The 21,466-nt window shown below is 41.5% G+C and overlaps 3 protein-coding genes and 3 non-coding genes across 7 annotated transcripts; 3 read left to right on the top strand and 3 right to left on the bottom strand.

Annotated features, from left to right (window-relative positions):
- Positions 1-1,411: 1,411 nt before the first annotated feature.
- LOC126573382 (condensin complex subunit 1) lies at positions 1,412-9,536 on the top strand. Of its 2 annotated transcripts, none has more exons than XM_050233457.1 (7): positions 1,412-1,545; positions 1,619-2,063; positions 2,134-2,857; positions 2,974-3,372; positions 3,459-5,666; positions 6,533-6,908; positions 9,129-9,536. In XM_050233457.1, the coding sequence occupies exons 1-7, from the start codon at positions 1,431-1,433 to the stop codon at positions 9,176-9,178; spliced, it is 4,317 nt and encodes a 1,438-aa protein (XP_050089414.1). In that variant the 5' UTR covers positions 1,412-1,430; the 3' UTR covers positions 9,179-9,536. The 2 variants fall into 2 exon arrangements, with proteins under 2 accessions (XP_050089414.1, XP_050089413.1); XM_050233456.1 differs by having other exon boundaries at positions 8,480-9,536.
- Trnal-aag (transfer RNA leucine (anticodon AAG)) lies at positions 5,770-5,851 on the top strand. Its single transcript has one exon. It is a non-coding gene; the product is annotated as a tRNA-Leu (tRNA).
- Positions 6,311-6,392, top strand: Trnal-aag (transfer RNA leucine (anticodon AAG)). Its single transcript has one exon. It is a non-coding gene; the product is annotated as a tRNA-Leu (tRNA).
- Positions 9,537-9,640: 104 nt separating the features above from the next.
- LOC126573383 (sorting nexin-12) lies at positions 9,641-14,056 on the bottom strand. The gene is made up of 3 exons (XM_050233458.1): positions 12,780-14,056; positions 11,543-11,638; positions 9,641-11,292 (listed from the first exon to the last, which is right to left on the bottom strand). Exons 1-3 carry the CDS (start codon positions 12,954-12,956, stop codon positions 11,062-11,064), a joined length of 504 nt encoding a protein of 167 aa, XP_050089415.1. The 5' UTR covers positions 12,957-14,056; the 3' UTR covers positions 9,641-11,061.
- A 230-nt stretch (positions 14,057-14,286) lies between these two features.
- Positions 14,287-14,358, bottom strand: Trnae-cuc (transfer RNA glutamic acid (anticodon CUC)). Its single transcript has one exon. It is a non-coding gene; the product is annotated as a tRNA-Glu (tRNA).
- A 5,077-nt stretch (positions 14,359-19,435) lies between these two features.
- On the bottom strand, positions 19,436-21,252 carry LOC126570807 (uncharacterized). The gene is made up of 4 exons (XM_050228830.1): positions 20,574-21,252; positions 20,063-20,337; positions 19,815-19,983; positions 19,436-19,748 (listed from the first exon to the last, which is right to left on the bottom strand). Exons 2-4 carry the CDS (start codon positions 20,324-20,326, stop codon positions 19,636-19,638), a joined length of 546 nt encoding a protein of 181 aa, XP_050084787.1. The 5' UTR covers positions 20,327-20,337; positions 20,574-21,252; the 3' UTR covers positions 19,436-19,635.
- Positions 21,253-21,466: the final 214 nt, after the last annotated feature.

The raw sequence follows: 21,466 nt of genomic DNA, 5'->3' as shown, positions 1-21,466 counted from the left end.
TAATAGGACCACAAACAGATCTTCATATTTTATTGCTTTAGTAATATATAATGCTTTTCTGGTACAAGAAGAAACATTATTTTAAATTTTCCAACTTTCTTCCAGCGCCTGTTGCCAAGCAATAGGAGCAGGCCGTGTTTTACTTAATGGCGAGTTGAAAAGTTTCTTCGCGTAGAACCGCGGTTCTCTCTGTTCCATTTGAAGCCATAGAATTCTTATAAATTCACTGAATTGGACCAGTTGAAATCGAACACAGAAATGGAAAAGTGCAAAATTTGTGGAAAGCAGAGGAGTGAAGATAAATTGCCCTCAAGAAGCAGCACTTTCGATTTTGATCTCAAACTGTAAATATGAATGAGTGCAAAGGATACGCGACTCATGATTCATCACAAAATATTCAATTTATTCCAGCCATGGAGATTTGGCTCGCATCATGTACCATTTAACACAGGATATTGTAGTATCGAAAAATTTCTCAGACGAGAACATCAACCGTATCTGTAAGAAATATTTGAGGAAATCATCATTGTCGAACAAGAATCTTTTGCTTCAAGCAATAGAAGACTTGAAGATAAAGCTAAATGTACGAAATCAATCTAGTGCTGTTCGTAACGAATCAGAATTACTAATCTGGTCCCAGCGTGACACTCATCTTATGGTAGATAAATGCATAAGTGCACAGTCTTCATTGGATACATCGAAGATTGTTTCCGCAGGTATATTTAGCGAATGAATTGTCGAAAAAATGTTGCAAATCTTTCTCACTATTTTCATGTTGCAGACGAAAAGCTAAGCCCAATCAGCTCTATCACAACGTTCGATTACTCAACTTCGCATGAATCTGAGCCCCCCACCGCCAAAGAAGGCTCTTCTCATCGCAGTAGTGGCTCTTCAAAACCGGATGTAGAGTTCGGAAGTAATGCCGGTACTTCAATGGACAGTTCTGTAGACGCGCTTACTAGAATGGTGTGTGCAAGCAAAAAAAAGAAATTATAATAATTTCCGCTGTCTGCATCCAGTGTGCGGACAGCATTTAACTGTGCTACCCCCCATCGCAACTGTCTAAATTCAAAGTTCGTGTTGCCAGCAATCGTTGGACGAAAGTTGGAAAATTGAAAATAATGTTTCTTCTTATACCAGGAAAGCGTTTTATGTTCTTAAGGCAATAAAATATGTAAATCAGTTTGTGATCCTTTTGTACATTGCCGAATATCCTGGTTTCAAATCATATCCTACAAAGAAAGTACCGATTGTTTGTGGGCAACGCTTACGAGTGGCAACACTGCATCACACCAGCAAGCCACGGATTTGTGTGTAACGGCGGCTTGGTGTTGTTGTGCTTGGATTGGCTTGGATTTGTGCATTTTTTTGCTCTCGAATTTAGCTTGAATAAAGTCCAACAAAACGGCGATCAGAATTTAGGCGGTGCCATGGAGTGGCAATTCATGATACCTCAGGCACGGGCCGAACTTTTGCGGTCCGATAAAAACCACTATTGCGTTGGGAGGGTTCTGGACGCCGCCGAAATTCCGGATGCGCTAAAAGGTAAGCTGCGGAAGCGGACTTGGCATGCGCGGGAGAAACTAATCGTTGTCGTTTCCTTTTCTTTACGCTGCAGCTGCTCGGCTTGGTTTGGTCGATAATTTCGGAGTATTCGATCATTTCGATACGTTCTACTCCGTGATCGATAACAGTACGAAACTATCCGGCACGCACCTGATTCGCGCCTATGACCTACTGTACGGAGCAATTGACAATTTGGGCAATTCCTTGGCGGAAGTGCTATCGCAAAAGGACATTGATCAGGCGGATCGGCTGCCCTGCTTGAACGCTGTGAAGATGCTAGCTTTTCTGATGAACGGAACAGTGAAGGCGATCGATGCGCACATTAACTCCAACAATGACAAGATGCCAAAAAAGGGCAAAAAACAAATGAACGACAATGGAGAGGCGCTAGGCTGGGATGAAAAGCGCTACCCGTGCATTGTTCAGATGTACAACTTATTGCAGCTGCCGCTGGAAAAGCTTTGGGATCCTCCTGTTTGCGAGGAATCGTTTGTGGAGTAAGTATTGCGTGTGCCTTGCCCGGGCCGAGACGGCTTTATTCTAATGAATCTGTTTGTTTCGTCGCAGTGTTATATGTGATATCTGCTATCGAACACTGGAGCAGCATTTTGTGCGTAGTCGCAGCATAGCGGACAGCGTATTTCAAATCCTCGGTACTGCCATCAAACGTTACAACCACTCGTTGTCGTTCCCAGTCAGGATTTTGCAAATACTTGAGCACGTTGAGGCCTCTATTTCGCCGATTGCTGCAGGGGTTCTGTTGCTGTACGAAGAGTTCGGGATTGTTAGTATTTACCCCGTAATAATCAAAGAGATAATCGAACGACTCAGCGCAGACGCTGCAGATGTACAGACTGCACGTTTCTTTGGCCAATTTTTGGTCGAATTGGGTATGTCGGCACCTAAGCTAATAATACCGCATCTATCGACACTGAGCGAGGAGCTGCTGAATTTGGATTCCTACACACTGCGTAACTGCGTTCTACAGATCATGGGGGAAGCTATAGTAAGTGAGTTGACTTCGGAAGATTTGACTGACGAGTTGAAGGAAACCCGTGACGAGTTTCTTGAAGATCTTCTAAATCATATGATGGACGTGTCCGCACACGTGCGCTCAAAAGTCTTGCAAATCTGGCTCCAATTGAAGGAACGAGATGCAGTTCCGTTATCATGGATTCATAAGGTACTTAAGGTCGCCGTTGAGCGTCTTCAGGACAAAGCTTTGCTAGTTAGAAAGCAAGCTACTGCCCTAATTAAAGCATTCCTTGAACACAATCCATTTTCCGCCAAGGTACGTAGCTCGAATGAAAAACAACGTCTTTAACTATGGTAGTTGTAGGCAATTGTTTGAACAACAAAGCATTGGTTTATTTATTTGATGTTCATTTTTTCTTTTTTTTTTGCTAGTTGGCTTTAGTAGAATTGCGGGAACAGTATGAAGTGGAGGACAAAAAGTTCCAAGAAGTCCGCAATAGACTGGTGGATCAGGACACAAAACTGAAAGCACTGGAGGATGAATGGGAGCACATGGTTGCGCAAATGTATCCTACAGTTTCCGAACTGTTTGGCAAAGAACCGGAAGATATCGAAACCAGCAGCGATGCGGATGTGAAGGCACTAGCGGACAATATCGTTTCACTGTTGAAAGATGGCAATTATACAGAACTAGTACGACTAGCGCAACGAGCAGATTTTGCGCTTGGCAATCGCGAAGAACGGAAGGAAATGAATCTGGAGCATCAGTGCATGTACTACATGACGCTACTGAAAAGTTACTTCATTCATAGCCACACAGATCCCAACTTGGTAAGTAAAAATCAAACTAAGTTTTGCATCCTCAAGTGTAGCAATAATAACGATTGGCGTTCATATCATGTCATTGTCTGCTTTAGAATGAAGAGTTCCAGAAGGTTGAGAGCTCTGTAAACTTTCTACACGATTCAATTGGTTTCTCGGAGCTGATCTCAGACGCGATACCCAAGCTCCTCGAAATGCTTATGTCCAAAGTCCAATCAGATGTGCATGGAGCTATCGATTTTTTCACATCGGCCTACTTGTTCGGGATAAAAGGCACGGAACAAGGAATGCAGCAAATGCTGTTTCTCGTGTGGTCTTCGGAAAAGGAGAAGCGAGAAAGTGTGACAGCAGCCTATAAGCGTGTGTTATTCGAAACAAACCTACAAGGAAGAGCTCACACCGTTAAGGTAGTGCGAAATTTGAGTCAGTTTTTGACCAATCTTACATGCGGACACTACATGGCAATGGAGGCGCTGGTACAGGAGTGGGTCGAAGCAGGCGACATTGACGCGCAGATGGTGCAAGTGCTATTCGAAATATACACGCTAAAGCTGGAGAATGTGAACGAAAATGATGCACGACAAGCACTCCAGCTCTTGATAATGATATCGGCCGCAAAACCATCAGTCGTCACGGCAAACATGCAAATTTTGGAGATGATCGGACTGAGTGAGCGAGGCCGTAAAGATCCGCGAATATTCGTTGCTACGCTGACATTGTTTATGAACTCTGTGCCGCTAGCTACAAATTCGTCGAAATACTACAAACGCTTCGAACACAATGCTCCTCTGGTGCAGACCGTGCTCGATCTGTTCCAACAGCTTTTCTTTTGTGCCAAGGTCGAAAACTATGATGAAATTGGGACCAAAGTGTTCGATTTTATCTATAAACTGGTAAAAGCACCCGATATTCTATCACAGAGTCTAATGGTGTCCCTTTTCGAAAAACTGCAAAAAGTAACGCAAAGCAATCGGCTGCAAGAGCCCGAGATCCATCGTTCAGATGGAAGCCAGATTCCGGGTGCGGCGCAATTAGAAAAAGGCGACCAGCAAGGAGTAAATGCTACAAAGCTTATGTTAACTCTACCGAACTACCTTGCTGCGCGGTTTGTTTTTACGATCGGATACGTGGCGATGAGAGAAATGATTTATCTTGATATCGATGTGTACAACAACATGAAGTACCGACAGGAACTGAAGGAAGAGTTAAAAAACGAGAAGAAAAAAATCGCCGCGCTGCATAGTAGCCGAATGGTGGCTGCTACCCCGACCAGTGCCGGAACGGCAGGAAACAAACGCAAAACATTATCGCTCGATGTGTCCGCAAGCAACGCACTGAAAAGATTATCTGGTTCTACGGGAGCTAATGGAACAGCAAATGGCGAACAAAACGAACCGGAAGAAGAATTGTTAAGTGGCGCGACGGCTGAGGATACAGTAGCAGAAGAAATTAATCACATTTGTGAGCATGAGATGTTATTGGCTACTGGTAGTCTACTGAACCGGTTGATACCAACCGTACTGGAGGTGTGTCGGCATCCAAAACGGTACCGGGACGAGCTGCTACAAAAGTCGGCCGTCCTAACACTGATTCGACTAATGAGCGTGTCATCGAAGTTTTGCGAAGATTATATCCCGTTTCTGATGAACATTTTTCAAACCACGAAAAACACGAGCATCAAGTGTAGTATCGTAATCGGTCTCTCGGATTTTACTTTCCGCTTTCCGAATGTTACAGAATCGTGGACGAGCCATATGTATGCCACACTTTATGAACAAGACGCAGAGCTACGGCTCACTGCGGTGAAGATGTTGTCGCATCTTATCCTGCACGAAATGATTCGCGTGAAAGGGCAGATATCGGATTTGGCATTGTGCATCGTCGATACAGTTCAGGAGATTCGCACCATCACGGAGCAATTTTTCAAAGAGATCGCCAACAAATCCAACATCCTGTATAACGTGCTGCCAGACATAATCTCTCGATTAAGCGATCCCAAATTGCAGCTAGAGGAAGAGAAATACCACACCATTATGCGCTACATCATCGGGTTGATCAACAAGGATAAGCAAATCGAAAGTTTAGTGGAGAAGCTATGCTTGCGGTTCCGCGTCACAAACGATGTTCGCCAATGGCGTGATATCGCATTCTGCTTGTCAATGCTTTCGTACAACGAGAAAACCATCAAGAAACTTTCGGAGAACGTGGGATGTTTCAAGGATAAGGTGCAACATGATGAAATCTATCAATCCTTCAAAACGATCATCAGCAACACCAACAAATTGGCAAAGGCGGAGCTAAAGGTAAGTGGAATTTGGATATGTTCGGTGGAGTGATTAGTCTGTGGGATAGAGAAGAGTAGGGAGTCATGTAGAAATGTAAAATGTAATGTGGAGAGGGTAAATAGGTAGCGTGGCCGAGCGGTCTAAGGCGCTGGTTTAAGGCACCAGTCTCCTCGGAGGCGTGGGTTCGAATCCCACCGCTGCCAAGTGAGGGTTTTTTTCTGTTTTGTATTTTGCATCTTAGGCTCGTGTTTACTGTAAGTTGAACATGCATTACTTTGTTATTAACATTTTGTTATAACATTTTAACAACAATGTTCGTTTTTAGATTTTGCTACAAGCGAATTTAGCTGAAAGCATTTATTTCTTTTATTGAATGCTAGATAGATGAGAAGAGAGACGTTAAAACAGAGTTAGGTGTTATGAATTTTCAAAAAATCCTGCTGATATAATGTTAAACTCTAATTGGAGGGGGTCGTCAAATTATCCGTTTTTCATTGTTTTACTCATCCCGTGACGTAGTTCAATCTGGTAGAAAAACTGTTGTGTTCAAGATGCTAGCGTGATTTGATTGATGTTTGATAAGAAAATATTTTGCGAGTTGACTACAACCCTGGACAAGAGTGAAGGTTTATGTTTGTATAAGTTTGTCGGTAAGGACAAGAGGTAGCGTGGCCGAGCGGTCTAAGGCGCTGGTTTAAGGCACCAGTCTCCTCGGAGGCGTGGGTTCGAATCCCACCGCTGCCAAAGAAGAGTGATCTTTTTTGATTAAAAATCTTGGTTATGGGCTATTTCGTTATCGAATAAAACTTTTTATCCTGTAACTATTTGTTTCAATTAACTATTACATGCAAACATAACAAAACGGTTTCATTTCATTTTTGCAGAGTGCCGTAGCTGAGTTTGAAACACGTTTGAACGAGTGCCTCGAAGTGAACGATGAAATAGAAGACGGCGCAGCATCGGGAGACCAGGACAGCGACATCGCCACAGCTTCCTCATCTTCTTTCACGGTGGCTTCGTCCGGAAGAGGACGCAGCAGTGCCGCCAAAGGTTCGCGTCAAGGAAGTGCTGTGCCGAAATCGGCTAAAAAGGGAAAACCGCCTGCTCGCGGACGCCGCGGAACACGCACCAAACAGGTGTCATCGGAAGAGGACAGTGACAGCGAGGAAGAGAACCTGCCGCCTGCCGCAAGTTCACGGGCAGCCGCTCGGGCACGACAAAACTTGAAGATTACTAAGATAATCGAGAGCGACAATTCAGGTAAAAGCCGTGCTTCTCGTCGCATTACGCAATTAGAATAGAAATCTTCGTGAATGGAAGAAGGAGGCACATATCTTTACAGATTACATATCAGATATTCACTTATGAATTTTGAAGAGCATCCTTTACCTTTACTCATTTACTCATTCTGGTGAAATGGCCCAATTGTTAGCTATGGTATTTCGTAGATATACACACTATGGATTCTAGTTCCCTATGTTTAGCTCCTGGACTAAGGCGTACAAAGATAGGACTTTTAAACGCCACGCCTTATGAAACACGTGTCATCCTCAAGGATATTCATTTCAAAAAGGATTTCAAAAACGCACAAATGCTAACAATAAACAATGCTCTCTAAAAATTGCAATCAAACTACCAACAAAAGGAAGTTTTCACAAAGAAATACATTGTGTCAAAAAAGTACCGGCGATTGTCGATTTAAATCTGACTGGGTAATTGGATCAAACTGATTTTTGCTAACGTTGGTACAACTGTCCTTAGTTATTGTGCAAATTTTAAGCAAGATCCGTCATCCCGTTTTTTACAGCAGCTTTTTAGGTAAGTCGATATCAGTAGCGAACGGCGATTTTTGTTATTTGGTATTTGGCTTACATTTCGCGAAAACAGTAACCAAAATGGGGAAATCATACACCATTTTTATTGTAAATGATCCAAATTTTATTGGAAACCTTCAAAATACTCTCCAATTGCCCCAATACCATTCCCATGTTGTCGTCGGTCGAAGCCGCCAATAAGCGTCCGGAACGGGGCAGGTCTTCGTCCTGGTTTTTGACAAACCATTACTGCCAAATGTCTTTTGCAACATTTTCAATGCAGAACTTTAAGCAAATCCTTTGTTCAACGTGGTCACCCATAGTAAAGATCGGCACTCACTACTGACATTGACTTACTTAAAAAGCTGCTGTAAAAAAACGGATTAACGAATCCCGCTCAAAATTTGCACATTTATTAAGGACAGTTGTACCGACGTCTCAACGTGATCCGATTACCCAGTCAGATTTAAATCGACTATTCCCGGTACTTTTTTGACAAAATATACACGTTTTCATTTGGCGTGTCTTCTTTGTTCTTTTGTTCTTGAACTTGAACAGAATGGCATGTATCTCTTGCAATAGTATTTGGACTTGAGCTTTTGTAGTGATCCTGTGTATGGCGCAATTCACGTAACCGTTGGTTAGTAACCAATGGTTACTAAGATTGTGGACAGTTGCATGGTTTGCATGCCAGCCGCGCTTTCTGTTTTTAGTGCGCCATCCAAGATCCCAATGCTGGGAAATTTTCTAATACTCTTCCCAATCCATTGCTAGTACACTTATTTTATCTAAGTTTCCTCCTTGTTTGTGATGAGTGTTTGTCATGATTTCCGCCATTTATAGTTTTATGATTTACAAGCAGCAGCTCAATAATTTACAAGCAGTAGGAACGTAACATCTCATCTTTGTAACTTGATCTTATCTTCGTGTGCAGTCTTTTGTGTGTGTGTGTGTGTGTATGTGTGTGTCTCAGTATGTATCTCTAGTTTCTTCTCCCTGTTTCGTATTTCGTTCTAGACATCGAACCTCCTGACGCTAGGCACAAAAAGCAAAAAATGCTAGCGGTCAATTAGGCCCCCAGGGACTGTAAAGAGAGAGACTGACCTAGAGAGCCTAGGAATTAGGCAAGTTCGCTGCCCAATGCCTATAGTATTGCACGTGCCATTCCTGCGAGAGATCGTACTGGAGCATCGCGTTCAAAGATTACGCAGGGCTTCTACCCTCATCCGCGCAGATCCGCAGATCGCAGATGAATCTCTCTGTACAAGTTTTTTTTTTCGTCGGTAGAAATATAAGATACTTCATCCTTTTCATGCTTCCTTGCAGTAGGTAAAGAAAAGGCGAAAGAGGGGAATCATGGTGACCATCGTGATCATCGCGATAGAAAGATCGCGAACTGACACTGTAATAAGCACTAAACATAAGATTTGCTGATAATTCTAGATGAAAAGCTTCTGAAACATGGGAAAGAAATAATTGTCGCGAATTCAGTCGTACCGTATATTAATGGTGGCTTATCGTAATACATTACGAACCAATTTACAATGGTCCGAGTCTTTTACTGTAAACTGTACGCAATTGCGCAATAGAGTAGTGTGATAGTACCCGTTTGTTACTATTTTATTTTTTCTCTTCTTTTTCGGTCTTGTCTTTTTTTTCCTTTTAGATGATTCGGAAGAAGTACCACCAAAACGGGGCAAAAGTGGTAAACGGTAGCTATTCGGGTAAACGCGATCGATCAGTTCCTCCGCTTCCGTTCCTGTGTCGTGTTCCTTTTTCGATACGGAATAGTCGCTACCTATTGCAACGCAACACGTTTTTCCCCTAAGAAAACCAAGGCGGATGAACTGGGCTTTCGGGACGACCAAATCCTCGGTTAGTGTTACGATTGAACTACAGTGATGATCTGCAGTGTCTGCTGCATTTTTGTATCAAAGTCCTGTGGCAGAACTCGGCTATAACTGTACATAACATCACCAGTGTGTGGATCCGTGTTTCTGTTTTAGTTTGCTAGTAATTTATTGTATGACGAAATGTATCTTCAGCATCGACTGTTAGTAGTCGCAGTCGATGATCCTTTGGAAATAGCGGAAAGTCATTCGGTCGGTTAAACACATCCGAAATGCCGAGCAGCAGCACTCCTCCAAAAGGTCAAAGACACAAAATTACACTGAGGAATCTGTATCGATCTGATTGTTTATTATCTCTTCTTGCCGTCTGTATTCACTAGATCTGGCCATCAAGAAGAGGCCACCACGCCGCCATACGTCGTGCTGCAAAGATGTTTCTTCTTCTCTTTTTCTTGTGGCTGATTATTAGGTCTTCTTCTTTGTTACTAAAGTGATCCCAACGCAAGTTTTCTGTCTTTATCTACACTTTGCGCCCGGGGTTTGCACACAGATCTCGGAATCTTAAACAAAAGCAATGGAAATGAATATGGTACGTTCTCCGTTCTCAGTTCGTCTCCTGCAATAACGGACAGTAGTTGTGTATTTGATGGCGTCCAAAGAGGGCATTGTTTGAGAGGGTTTCATGTGAGCATTATTACGGCCATTTTCTTAATAACACACTTGTGTTACATACTTATTCAAAGTATTGCTACAACGGTCTTTATTGCCAGTATCTTTTATGTTTAGTTCCTGTGGCATGAGAAAAGCGAAACCAAATCAAATACGGAAGAAGTGATGATGAGACGCTTCCCTAGGGAGTGGTTCATTTCCTTCGGTCCTGCGCCTGTACAATCGGAACACCGAAACAAACGAGCCAAGTTGCACCGCGTTAATACAGTTGATAAAACCACCACTATTCGCTTAGTCGGGTGGCATGTTTCAAAGAGCTTTTGTGATCGAACATTTTTTTCCAATGTTCATGTAAAGCGAAGCATTCATTTGCTTCAAACCATCGAAAATGGGGGCGTATACGACGATGATGCTGCCTTTGCTAACATATGTTTATCCCTTTTTTGTTTATCCTTTTTTTTATCTTCCTTCTACATAATGCTGCTGTTGTCCGTACTTTTAGACAGTCGACTGCAAACAAATTATGCTTGGGTGTGTACTATAAATATTACCGCTTGCCATCGGGGGACTCACATTCGTTCCTAACTATTTTATGTTTTTTTTTCGTTTATGATCCTCTTTTATCACTGTCCTGTGTTCGGTACAAACCTATTTTCCTATGTCGTCACCACCAAAATCAACACCACATGGATCCATTTTGATGCATGCCAACAACAGATCCTTCGATCCCAGACCAGTCCCTCTACCAGTCTAGGAAGGAAGATCCATATCAACAGCTTCTTTATCAGTTTAAATAACAACACTTAATCGAAAATTAGAATGAAATGTATGTGATTGTAGGGCCGGGGGAAAAAATTTGTTTGACGTACACATCGTATTCCTAGAATAGAGATACCAACGTCTGCCAGACAGACACGCATACATGCTGAGCGAGTTCCAGTCCCCATTCGCGCCACAAACATGAACTCCCGTTACACCCAGGTCGTCGGTCCGGTTTTAGTGTTTTGCCTGATTTTTTTTTTTTCATAACTCATGTACCGTCTCCTTTCTTGCGCAGTCCGAGCGGGCGGCCTTTGTCGTTTAGGTATTGCGTATCTTGCCGGGTACGTAGTTTTTGTCGATAGCCGGCTCCTGCAGGAACATGTGCAAACATCGTTCGTTTTGTGCTAGCGGGTGGCCAGCGATTTTGTTGATGAACTGCTCTAGACCTTTTCGTCGCTCCTCAATAAAGTTCTCGTCGAATATTCCGTCATCACCCCGGAACGGCATTTGGCGCTTCCAGGCTTTACCCGGCAGTGGAGGCACTACAATCTGCGAAGAATCAAGCACAAGATAAATTATAACGAAATCATACTATATTGATATCAAAAAGTTCTACAACGGGCGCAGAGGTTTCCATCAATCTGATCGACGGTTTTTTTTTAGATAGAAAGCGATCGCTAGCTCTGCCTTTCACTTTGTACTACTACTACTACTACTACTACTACTACTACTACTACTACTACTAAGTGCGATAGACACAAGATCGAAAATTTTCCCGTTGGCAATCTGTTGCTCTTACCTTACTGTCGCGCTCCAGTTCATTCCTGAGCCACTCGAAATCACTGTACCGTCGACGAACGCTAGATTCTTTTACTTTGAACACCGGTAGGTTTGTCTGTAATCGGTCAGAATACACAAACAGATGAGCAAATTATCACACGCTTGCCGCTGGTTGGTTACATCTCATATACATATACTAGCTAATCCAGCGGGTGTTACTTCGCATGATAGCGAAGATGATATTTTAAGTTTACTATTTTCTCTGAATTTCAATTTCAACACGATGATAAGAATCTCAAGAATCTCATTAGTAAGTTCAATTACTTTACGTTATACTAGAGCAGAGATTTCTATGGGAGCACCTCATTCTCGAGGGGAGTGCAGATTCTACCACTCGCCGGTCCCAAAAACAACTAGGGTATACTAAATTTCGTTTAAATCGGTTGAGCCTTTCTTGAGTTATAAGAGTACATAGGTAACACAACTTGAGTTTTAACAATAATTTTCAGAGAATATTCTCTTCGACCCATCAGGCTGTGGTATGCAGCTGGTATCGATCGAACGGGCTACATAACATCTTTTGCCATAATTGGATCAGTATAAATCACACTACACCCTTGCAGTAGCATGCAGTGTGGTAACAGGAGGTGGTAATAATCAAATTGTAAGAGATGACCAGTCGTATTACATGATGATTCACCGGGTGGGACCCGATGTTTGGGGAGGTTTCGATTTAGGAAAGAGAATGCAACACGTGGTTTCAAGGATTGTACCGCGTACAGTTTGAGCGCAGATGCACAAGCCGTTGCCAGTACAACAGAAACGATCACTAGACCGACCTTCTTCATAACAAACAGCGACCCTCAATCCTAGCAGCCGAGCTAGCGATGGACCGTTGTGCGTGGTGCCTGCCTGTACGGCTCTTTGTACGTCATGCAACCGTTATCAATGATTCATAACGCCACGGGGCGTCTACCAACAGAGCTTGTAACAAAAAAAAGGTGGCGGCAATAATAAAGCGAGTGATCACTTTCCCTGTTGGCTATTAGCAGGGACGAGAGGAAGAATAGCTGCGACAAACGGTCTCCGCGCCAAGTGAACTCACATAGGACTTTTGTCATTAGCTCATACCGCACCACACCCGCCATGAAGATGCGGGTACAAAGGCGATCCATTTGCTGGTCATCTGGTCGTCGTAGCTTGTTGTTTACCGCCCCTCTCCCGGCCCGAGGGCCAGGGATCTGATCTTAACTCACCCTCATTCGGACTTCGTAGTCGGTGTAGCGTTTCTTCCCTGCCGCAATCGTGGTCATCGGATTGACTACGTCTATTTCGAGGAAGTTGGCCGGAATCGCGTACGCATCGTCCAGCGTCTGTTTTTTCACGTTCAGTCGTCGTGTCGCATCCGCTGTGTTGTCCGATTCAGCCATCATGACGGGCTACCACTTTATACGATACGGGGCGATTATTGTCCTCCTTCCTCTGGTCACCACACGCTGATGCGGTAATTTCCGCCGCTGCCGCTGATATGCTGCGCCGAGTAAATCCGAGTCCGAGCGCTTTCCCGTTTTAGAGAACGCCCTTATCACTCTTTGGTGATAAATTAGTGGAGCAACGAGAAAAGTGGACCCGTTCGAAACGGACGTAAAGTTTCACTTCTTCTGGCCGTCCCTTGCAGACACACGCACTTGCAGCTATCAGCCTCACTTGGCTTCCCGTCTCTTCCGTTGCTCCCGGATGCTGCTGCCGCTGCCGCTGGTGACTTGATAATGCACTGAACTCCCTGCGGCTCTCGCCCTTGCCGTTGTTGCAAAAGCTTGCACACCAATGCACGCCCGGGCTCGATAACACAATCTATTGCACACTTACGATGTGTTGTGTGCACTAAACCATTCCCTGCTGAGCTGTTTTGCCACTAAAAAAAGGCAGGAGCTAATTTGATTATTCTATTGTGTCACACGCAGCAAGCCTAGCGCGGAAAAGTCAACGAACGGCGACCGAATTCGAGGGGACACCGGAGGGTGTCAACCGTAGGCACAAACTGACGGAAAGCGAGACTCAATTCCTGCCGACCAGATCGGCGATTCTTCCGTAGCAGCTTAAGGATAATTCTCACAAAATAATATTTGCGGGGTGTTTCAATCAATCAGCCTTCTTTTTCCTAGCGGAGCTGACATTTTACTCAAAGCCAGTTGGGTTGGGGTTTACGTTTGGACATGTTTACGTGGATGGATTGAATTTGCAATAGCAGATTGCACCGAAATTTTGCGAATTTTCGCGTCAAAATTAGAATCCTTTGCGACAGAAAAGGATTAAACACACTCACAATCAACTCAAACTATCGATACAAAGGACAAACAGAACAAATAACGAACACAAACGTTTGCACACAGCGTTTACGCTTCGTGTGGCGCAGCCTACTAACTGCGAGAATCGAGCAGATTTTTTTGTCTATACACAGTGTGGTAAAAGATTTTAGCAAACGAGATCAATAAAAGTAATAATTTACCATTTCCACTCATAAAATTGAAAAATTGAAGCGAGTTTCTGAGTGCCTAAAAACATTATTTTTACTGTAATTGGTGATTAGAACATATATTCTAATTTATGCGGGAAAGCAAATAAATTTATTTGGGGAAAGAAGGATAAAGAGGAGCGGAGAATTATATAATTAGTCAGTTAAAATCCAGTTTGAAAGCCACTCAATGAAAACCAAAAATGGATTATGATTATGAGACAATAAAAACCACAAAAAAAGATCTTTTCCCATACCGGGAATCGAACCCGGGCCTTCCGGGTGAGAGCCGGATATCCTAACCACTAGACAATATGGGACGCTTAATTAGTGAAAGTAGAATTAACATCCAAGCACCCCAGCGAATATGGGTTTTCTCCTTATAACTTTGTAAAACAAAGTGGCCAATTCCAACCAGACACTATTGCAACAGCAACCACTTATTAAACCACCATCTTATAAGATCAAGTTATTTTTAAACGGAAGAAACCACGTGGTTTAAGATACGCCAAGATGGATGTGAAAGCTAAAAGGGAATAAAGTACATTACGGCCTCATAATTACATGTTTGATATGAAGTTACAAAATGTTACTGGACACAAAGACCAAAGAGCCACACCTTGCCCAGTTCACCATCAACGAAACGCGAACATACATTCGTGGAAAGGCCACGTTGATAAAGAAATCTTTTATCTCATCGCACCATAAGCGGATTAATTTTACGTAGTTTTCTAAATACCAAACTTCAAACAAATGGAAAAAAATAGTTTGACACTGTAATAAAACACGAAACTGTTCAGAAGTCAACGTTAAACAATACTTGCATGATTGGAAACACATTTAGAATGGTTTTGATCAAAGACAATTCAATTTTGTATTGTACAGTATTCTATTGACCACAATATAATTGAGTTTGTATTCAAATTCTTTGCTCCAAGCATATGAGCCGTCCTTATATATTGGTAAAAACAATCTTTAGTGGCCGACAAAAAAAGCGATTCCTATTGTATGGTACCCAATTTTCACTATATATTTAAATCTCGATCTCTTACTGTTGCTGTCACCTTTTTTGGCACCAAGCTGATTGAGTTCATGTTTGACTGTTTGCTGTCTTTCTAAGAAATAGCTCATGGCACCGTAGCTTACGTTTAAGGAACCTTTCGAGCCCGTCGTTAATCTCCTCTCGGCTACAAGTAGCAAAACGTAGCTGCCTCGTCCGATGCAGTAAACTGATGATTCCCAACAGTCCTCGGAAAGAGTGCTGATCCCCACAGCGCCGTGCTACTGGTGAACGAGGCATGTATCCATGCCAACTGTACCGCAAGAGCACTACATAGTCAATGGCGTGTTCTAAGAGTTGTCGCATATGGCACGTGACATTATCGAACGAATTTCCTTCTTCCCGCACAATAGAATGAAGCATTTGTGCCTGTGAATAATGAGAGATAGAAGAGTTAAGAATGGAGTACGAATCGAACGGGCGTTATTGTAAACTCTTACACATTTTTCCGTAAAGGATGGACTCTCTAGCAGGAGCATATCGAATTCGTTCAGTTCGTTCACCGTGCTTATGGGAAATGGTTCCATCAGTAGCTTCCGATGAGTGTTGCTGGCAATGGAAGGATGAAAGGGCTCAGCGACATCCATCGTTCGCTTATGTGCAACCTCTCTCCTAGATGCTCTCTTCTTCAACTTGCGTTCGCTGTCGTCCTCCATCACTTGGTCCTCGGGGTCAAAAGGAAATTCACCAAATGCCGTACTATCTTCTTCGATTTTTATTGTCGGTTCCATCATGTTGAAAATGATCCCTGCGAAAGGGACGATTGTTAAAAAAAAATTACCAAACTTATAACATTCGATAACAGGCACGAACACAGAGAATTTTGCAATTCAGAGTAAAGCCAAACGGTGATTAAAAACATCATAACTCAACTTTGTGTACAATGCTTTTTATTGTCGTTTATTTTATCAGTGATCAAGTGAACATATCACATGACTTGACCGTTTTAAATGATTGAGAACCAAAAAAAAACAATTAAATCCTCGACATTTTCGAATCAGCGCTGATATGCGGTAGTGCATTCTGTCGTCGCAAACGAATCTTGTTGAAATACTTCCGATTTCTTTTCCGTCCATTAATCCTGTCTATCGTTGCCCGGAGCTTCTCGCACAGTACTGTTTTGTTGATTCCATTCCTGGACCAGGCATCTGCAAAAACCATGAAACAAAAAAAGAATGTCAGCACACCAGAGAATATGATCATCATTATTCTTGCAAACTGTGTATTGGTATTGCTCACCAAGCATGCAATCTGAAAATATTTGGTAATCAGCATTGCCTTTCGTTTCCGTCCGCGATTGACACAACCGGTTACATTATAGCTGTACATCGCACGATCATCGAAAACTTTTGAAAACATGGCATTGGAATTTGAAGTCGGGACCTTCTTAAGTGATTGCAGAAATTTTACCTGCGCAATCCCATCCGCAATTGATTCACGAAAACGGGGTAAAAAGAAGAAATGTATTATTTCTTCAGTCACCTAAATACCGTAACGTAACAACTACGGTTAGAAAGGGTCAATGCTTACGTATTCCTCGCGCAAAGCGTTATGACTATTGACCTATGATTCTAGCTTCTCCACCATCACTTCGCTATCGATTGCAAATTCGATTCCATGACTTAGCAGAGTTTGATGGGCTGGTTGAATTCGCGCTTTTTCTATGGCACGTTGATACAGCTCAGAGATCCGAATGCGCTTCGGCTCTGAACAATGAAGAAAATACGTTAGACTCACACTTTAACTGTCTTGAACGTTAATAGGGATCATTTGTGTTTTATCATTACACTACTCATAGTAATGGTTAATTAAAATAGATCTTCACAATGAAATCATCCTAGTACGCCATGTGGCATGATGCAAAAAAATACATTTTATTGGCATGGATTTCATGGATAAATTTCATTATGAAAAAAGAAGATATGGTCCAGAAAGGGTTTAACAACATCGGTTGGTTTCACGTGCATGATTTCACGCGGACACACTGAATTGTGTGATACTACTGTTTTGCTTTCACAGTTTTAACAGATATTTTTGTAATTTTCTCCTTATTTGCAGGTTGATGTGAAGTTTTTTTCTTTTTGCTTTTGAGCCGTCGTAATCGCTTCCTGTTTCCAATCAAAATGATTACGCCCCGCACGATCCGCACAGTTTCGTCCTCATTATAGTGTTCCTTCCACGCATCTGCGAAGAAATATCACAAAACAGCTATAAGCCGCCAGTACTGTCCAAAGAAGTGATATTTATCATTACTGTTGATGCAGCTCGTGAAAATCTTATAATTTTTCATCGCTTTCTTGTTACGACCGATGAAGTTACACAAACCGGAATAGTTGAAATCTTCCAGTGCAAGTTCCGTAAAAAGATCCAAAATAGCAAAGGATGGTTTGGCAAGGTGTTGCTCCAACGAAGATTGTAGTAAAGATTCCTGAAAAGAAGCAGGTGTCGGTGTCGCTAGTTAATCGCTGTAAAAATCGTCACCCATCGAATAGACTTACGTATTCCATTCTGGCATTGTGATTCAGCGAAATGATAGTCTCCAAGTTTTCGACTTCTTCGTCGCTATTTAGGGGAAAGCTGAATCCCAGTTTTTTCAGCAAGTCTGAAGTAACAGTTGTTCCTTGTAGAATTTGTTTGGTGATTCGATTTTTGAAATACGCTTCTTTGGTACTAACATTCCGCGGTTTAGCAGTTTTAATTTTAGGTCCTAGGTGAAACGTAGAAAGAGAAAAGGAAAGTCAATGGTTTTTCAATAAGAAACCATTTTTATACTTTATCTTTGTGAAATAAATATTAGTAGATTTATAGTAAAATAATAGATACACCAAAACATAACTTTCATTTGAACGCAGTGTATTTGATTTAAACATAAAAACCAAGAACCATTTAGAAAGCCTAGAGGTGGTCTTTAAGCGCCTTGATTTGCCAACAGCTGTTTTAGCTGGACCTCCAGAACACTTAGCGTCAGACCATGGCTTCTCCATGCCACTGAAATGTATAAGAAAATTTAAACGTTAAATTTTTCAATATAATTCTTCCCGACTCTCCTATTATCAGTATAATCCTACTGGTCTAGTATCTAGTATATAATGAGACAATGGCATGCGCCAATTTGCTTACCAATCATACAGCTAGTGAAAATGGCATAATCCTTTAACGATTGTTTAGTCCCAGCGCGCCTAAAATTGGACAACGACGCGTCGCCAAAAAATAAATTGAAGCAATCGAAAACAGTTTGCTTTTTTCGCTTGCCCGATGCAAGGTATCGTATCTGAAATGGAACAAACGTATGAGGTTTGTTCGTGTTTCTTTCGCTAAGCACACTAACAACCACTTACATATTGGTTTTTGATAGTACGATTCGTCTTAACTGCATGTTCTAACCGTTCTACGTCTTGTTCGGTTTGCAAGGGGAACTTGAACCCTGCCACCCTGGTGACCTTTGACGACTGCGTGGCTGATTTAGATAGTTTTGTTGCTTGGTTTAGTTTCTGGTCCAATTTCATCAGTGCCTCTTTCCATTTTATGGGATCTCTTGCCGATCTCGAGGAACCTATATAAAAAAACAAAATATCAATCATTATGATTACACCTACGGGAAGTAAAAAAAAATGAAAAATTCTATATTTTAATGATCAATTTTAGTGGAAGTGGTACATGATGATCGATTGTTTGTTATTTATTCATTTCATCGATTTCAGTTTTTCTAAATGTAACAACTTTTGAATGAACTGAGAACGTTTACGTCGCATGTAATTGTTCTGCTGACGATAGTTCGAGGCTATAGAGAGAGCTAGTTGTAGTTCCCTATTAAGTACTTCTTCCGTGACACCGTGTGAGTTCCAGGCTTCTGAAAGATAGAGTATGAATGAGCAAGTCAATGACTAAAATTACTGCTAATGTTGACTCTTTATGCCTTCTTTACCTATCATACAATCTGTAAAAATCTGGTAGTTAGTCATCTGGCGTTTGCTAATTTTTGCGTCTTCTTCTTTTAACAAACAATAATTGTATAATGATAGGTGACTGAACACGTGCATGAAACATTCCGATATCGCCTGACTTGATTCCTTTATCTGTGCCAAAAATTTTATCTGAGAAGAAAAATATATTTTTATCTGGTTTTGTTCGAATGTGTATTCCTCCGAATGCTGCTCTACTTACATATTGCGATCTGATAGTGGGATTTGTCCCAACCATATACTCCAATCGTTCGATGTCTTCCTGACACGACAAAGGGAAGCGAAAGTCTGGCAGACCGGATGATTGGTTGACATCAATATCGATAGGGATCAACTGATAAGCTATGAATGAAAATTCACGTTACATGTGTTGTTATAATCTCAAAAAATTGATTGTAATATTGCCCCTGTCCTACAAATAGACCCGACGACGCCTATGATGTGTTATCGTTAAAAATAAACAAAAGAAATCGCCCGCTTAATTTTTGTTTTAATGACACATTTTTAATATTTTGGGGAATGTATTTGCTATTCCTTCCAGTACATTTCAAAACGATAAAATAACAAAAATGGCATTAGTTAGATCGAATGTGGTCCGACCCGTGCCGGCGTCTATTAATTATAGTAAGCATCAGTTGTAGCTCGCTAGCAAGAGTAGCTCTCGTAATACCGTGATCGTGCCACGCTTCTGAAAGAATATACCAGAGATATATTTTAGTTACTTGTCACCGGAGTTATACATTCATTTCTGTACCAGTCATGCAATCGGTGAATATTTGATAATCCTGCATAGCTCTACAACGAGTTTTCGCACTGCGTTTTGCATTCCATTTGAAATTATAGACTGCCTCGTCGGTAAAGAATTTCCCGAAACATTCGCTAACGGATGCAGTCAAGTCTTTTTTACAGCGCAAAAATTCGATCTATAATGTTGAAAATAAAAACCAACATAAATGAATTAGTGTAAAATATCAACAATTAGACCCATAACGAAAAGCTTACATATTGCAGACGTATCTTTGGATTGCGCTTCACCATCAGCTCCAACCGGTCAATGTCTTCCTCACATTGTAATGGCATTGGAAAACCGTGTATTTGTATCGGTTTATGGGGATCGATGCCTTGTGACAACCGAAATTCAGAATTAAGCGATCGTAGGCTATCCTGGATTTTGCAGATTTCGATCAAGTTCGGGTTTTGTGCAATCTTGTAGCCACTGTAAAGCTGTTTTAGACGAGACTTCAGCGCATGAACCGCTTGCACCATCTCCGAGGGATCTAAAAGATATAATAAAAGTGTATCAGCTAAGGAGATAATTCCCATCGGTGGCTACATCAAAAGGAGGTATAAATAATGGTTATAATGGTTAACTTTCGGAATGATGGACTGGAAGTATCAACCGCTTAGTTTTCAATATGTGTATTTATTTCATTTAATGTGATTAAAAAAACAATTATTAGCTTTCGTTAAAAAATCATCTCAATGTTGATCGTTATCCTGTCAATAAATTTACCTCGATTACAATGGCGGAACAATGCAATAGAGTACTATTTATTGCTTTATTCACAGGAGCGTTACTAATTTGATGCAGTTACCGCATTGATATTGGACCATCATTCTGCTCAAAAGATTCTGTCGAAAAAAGATGATTATGCATGAGATAATGGTAATAAAACTGTCTGTAGCGGATTTGTTTTTCACGAATTGTAAATACTTTTATGCCTCTATAAGGATCCTGAAATCCTCGAATCGAAAAGACGTATTAACACGTTCGCTGAGGAAGCTTGGTTATATACAGTGCTAATATGTAATGTTTGCTACATAACATAAGTGATTTACATAACACATGTCCAAGCAGCTCCTGTTTTCCATATTAAAGTAAAAATACTATTTTATTATTAATCATATTAAGATGCCAATAAATTTCAAAATCAAATATATTTTCAGCAACTAATAATGAGCCCACAAGTAGATCGGCACTTCTCTTTGCATGCACACCCAAGTAACAGATGGTAAAACAACCATCATTATATTTATTATATCTTATGCTAGCTACTAAAGAAGCAGAGTATGTCACTATTAAACCTTCGCTAAATTATGTTAAATGACAGACCAGATACATATAGTACAGCGACAAATCTGTGTTCACACAAATTTGATGTTGGAAACGGACAAGTTCTGAATAGTAATGAAGAATTGAAGAGCCGACTACTTGTTCTCCTTAAGGTAGACGAACTGCTTTTCACGGTGCTTTCTTGCTCGGAACATACGTTGCCGCATTCGATTGCGACTGTGTTTAACGGCTGCACAAAGCTGCGATTGTAGTTCATTATCACTTAAGCCCGTTTTCTTGAAAGCCTCTGCAAATGCGGGATAAACATTAATGATAGGAAATTGATTTTCCAA

The sequence above is a fragment of the Anopheles aquasalis genome, chromosome 2 (assembly GCF_943734665.1).
Source record: "Anopheles aquasalis chromosome 2, idAnoAquaMG_Q_19, whole genome shotgun sequence".
NCBI classification, from domain to species: domain Eukaryota; kingdom Metazoa; phylum Arthropoda; class Insecta; order Diptera; family Culicidae; genus Anopheles; species Anopheles aquasalis.
This window is presented reverse-complemented; position numbering and strand designations above follow the sequence as displayed.

Bases quoted from the DNA above. Each gene is read 5' to 3' on its own strand.
- LOC126573382 (XM_050233456.1), top strand. From the start codon at position 1,431: ATGGAGTGGCAATTCATGATACCTCAGGCACGGGCCGAACTTTTGCGG. The intron at 3,373-3,458 runs GTAAGTAAAAAT...TGTCTGCTTTAG, and splicing joins GCCACACAGATCCCAACTTG to AATGAAGAGTTCCAGAAGGT. The intron at 5,667-6,532 runs GTAAGTGGAATT...TCATTTTTGCAG, and splicing joins TGGCAAAGGCGGAGCTAAAG to AGTGCCGTAGCTGAGTTTGA.
- LOC126573383 (XM_050233458.1), bottom strand. From the start codon at position 12,956: ATGATGGCTGAATCGGACAACACAGCGGATGCGACACGACGACTGAAC. The intron at 11,639-12,779 runs GTGAGTTAAGAT...GACCGATTACAG, and splicing joins ACTACGAAGTCCGAATGAGG to ACAAACCTACCGGTGTTCAA. The intron at 11,293-11,542 runs GTAAGAGCAACA...GATTCTTCGCAG, and splicing joins AACTGGAGCGCGACAGTAAG to ATTGTAGTGCCTCCACTGCC.
- LOC126570807 (XM_050228830.1), bottom strand. From the start codon at position 20,326: ATGGTGCAAGCGGTTCATGCGCTGAAGTCTCGTCTAAAACAGCTTTAC. The intron at 19,984-20,062 runs GTAAGCTTTTCG...TCAACATTATAG, and splicing joins CAAAGATACGTCTGCAATAT to ATCGAATTTTTGCGCTGTAA. The intron at 19,749-19,814 runs GTACAGAAATGA...ATATTCTTTCAG, and splicing joins ATTCACCGATTGCATGACTG to AAGCGTGGCACGATCACGGT.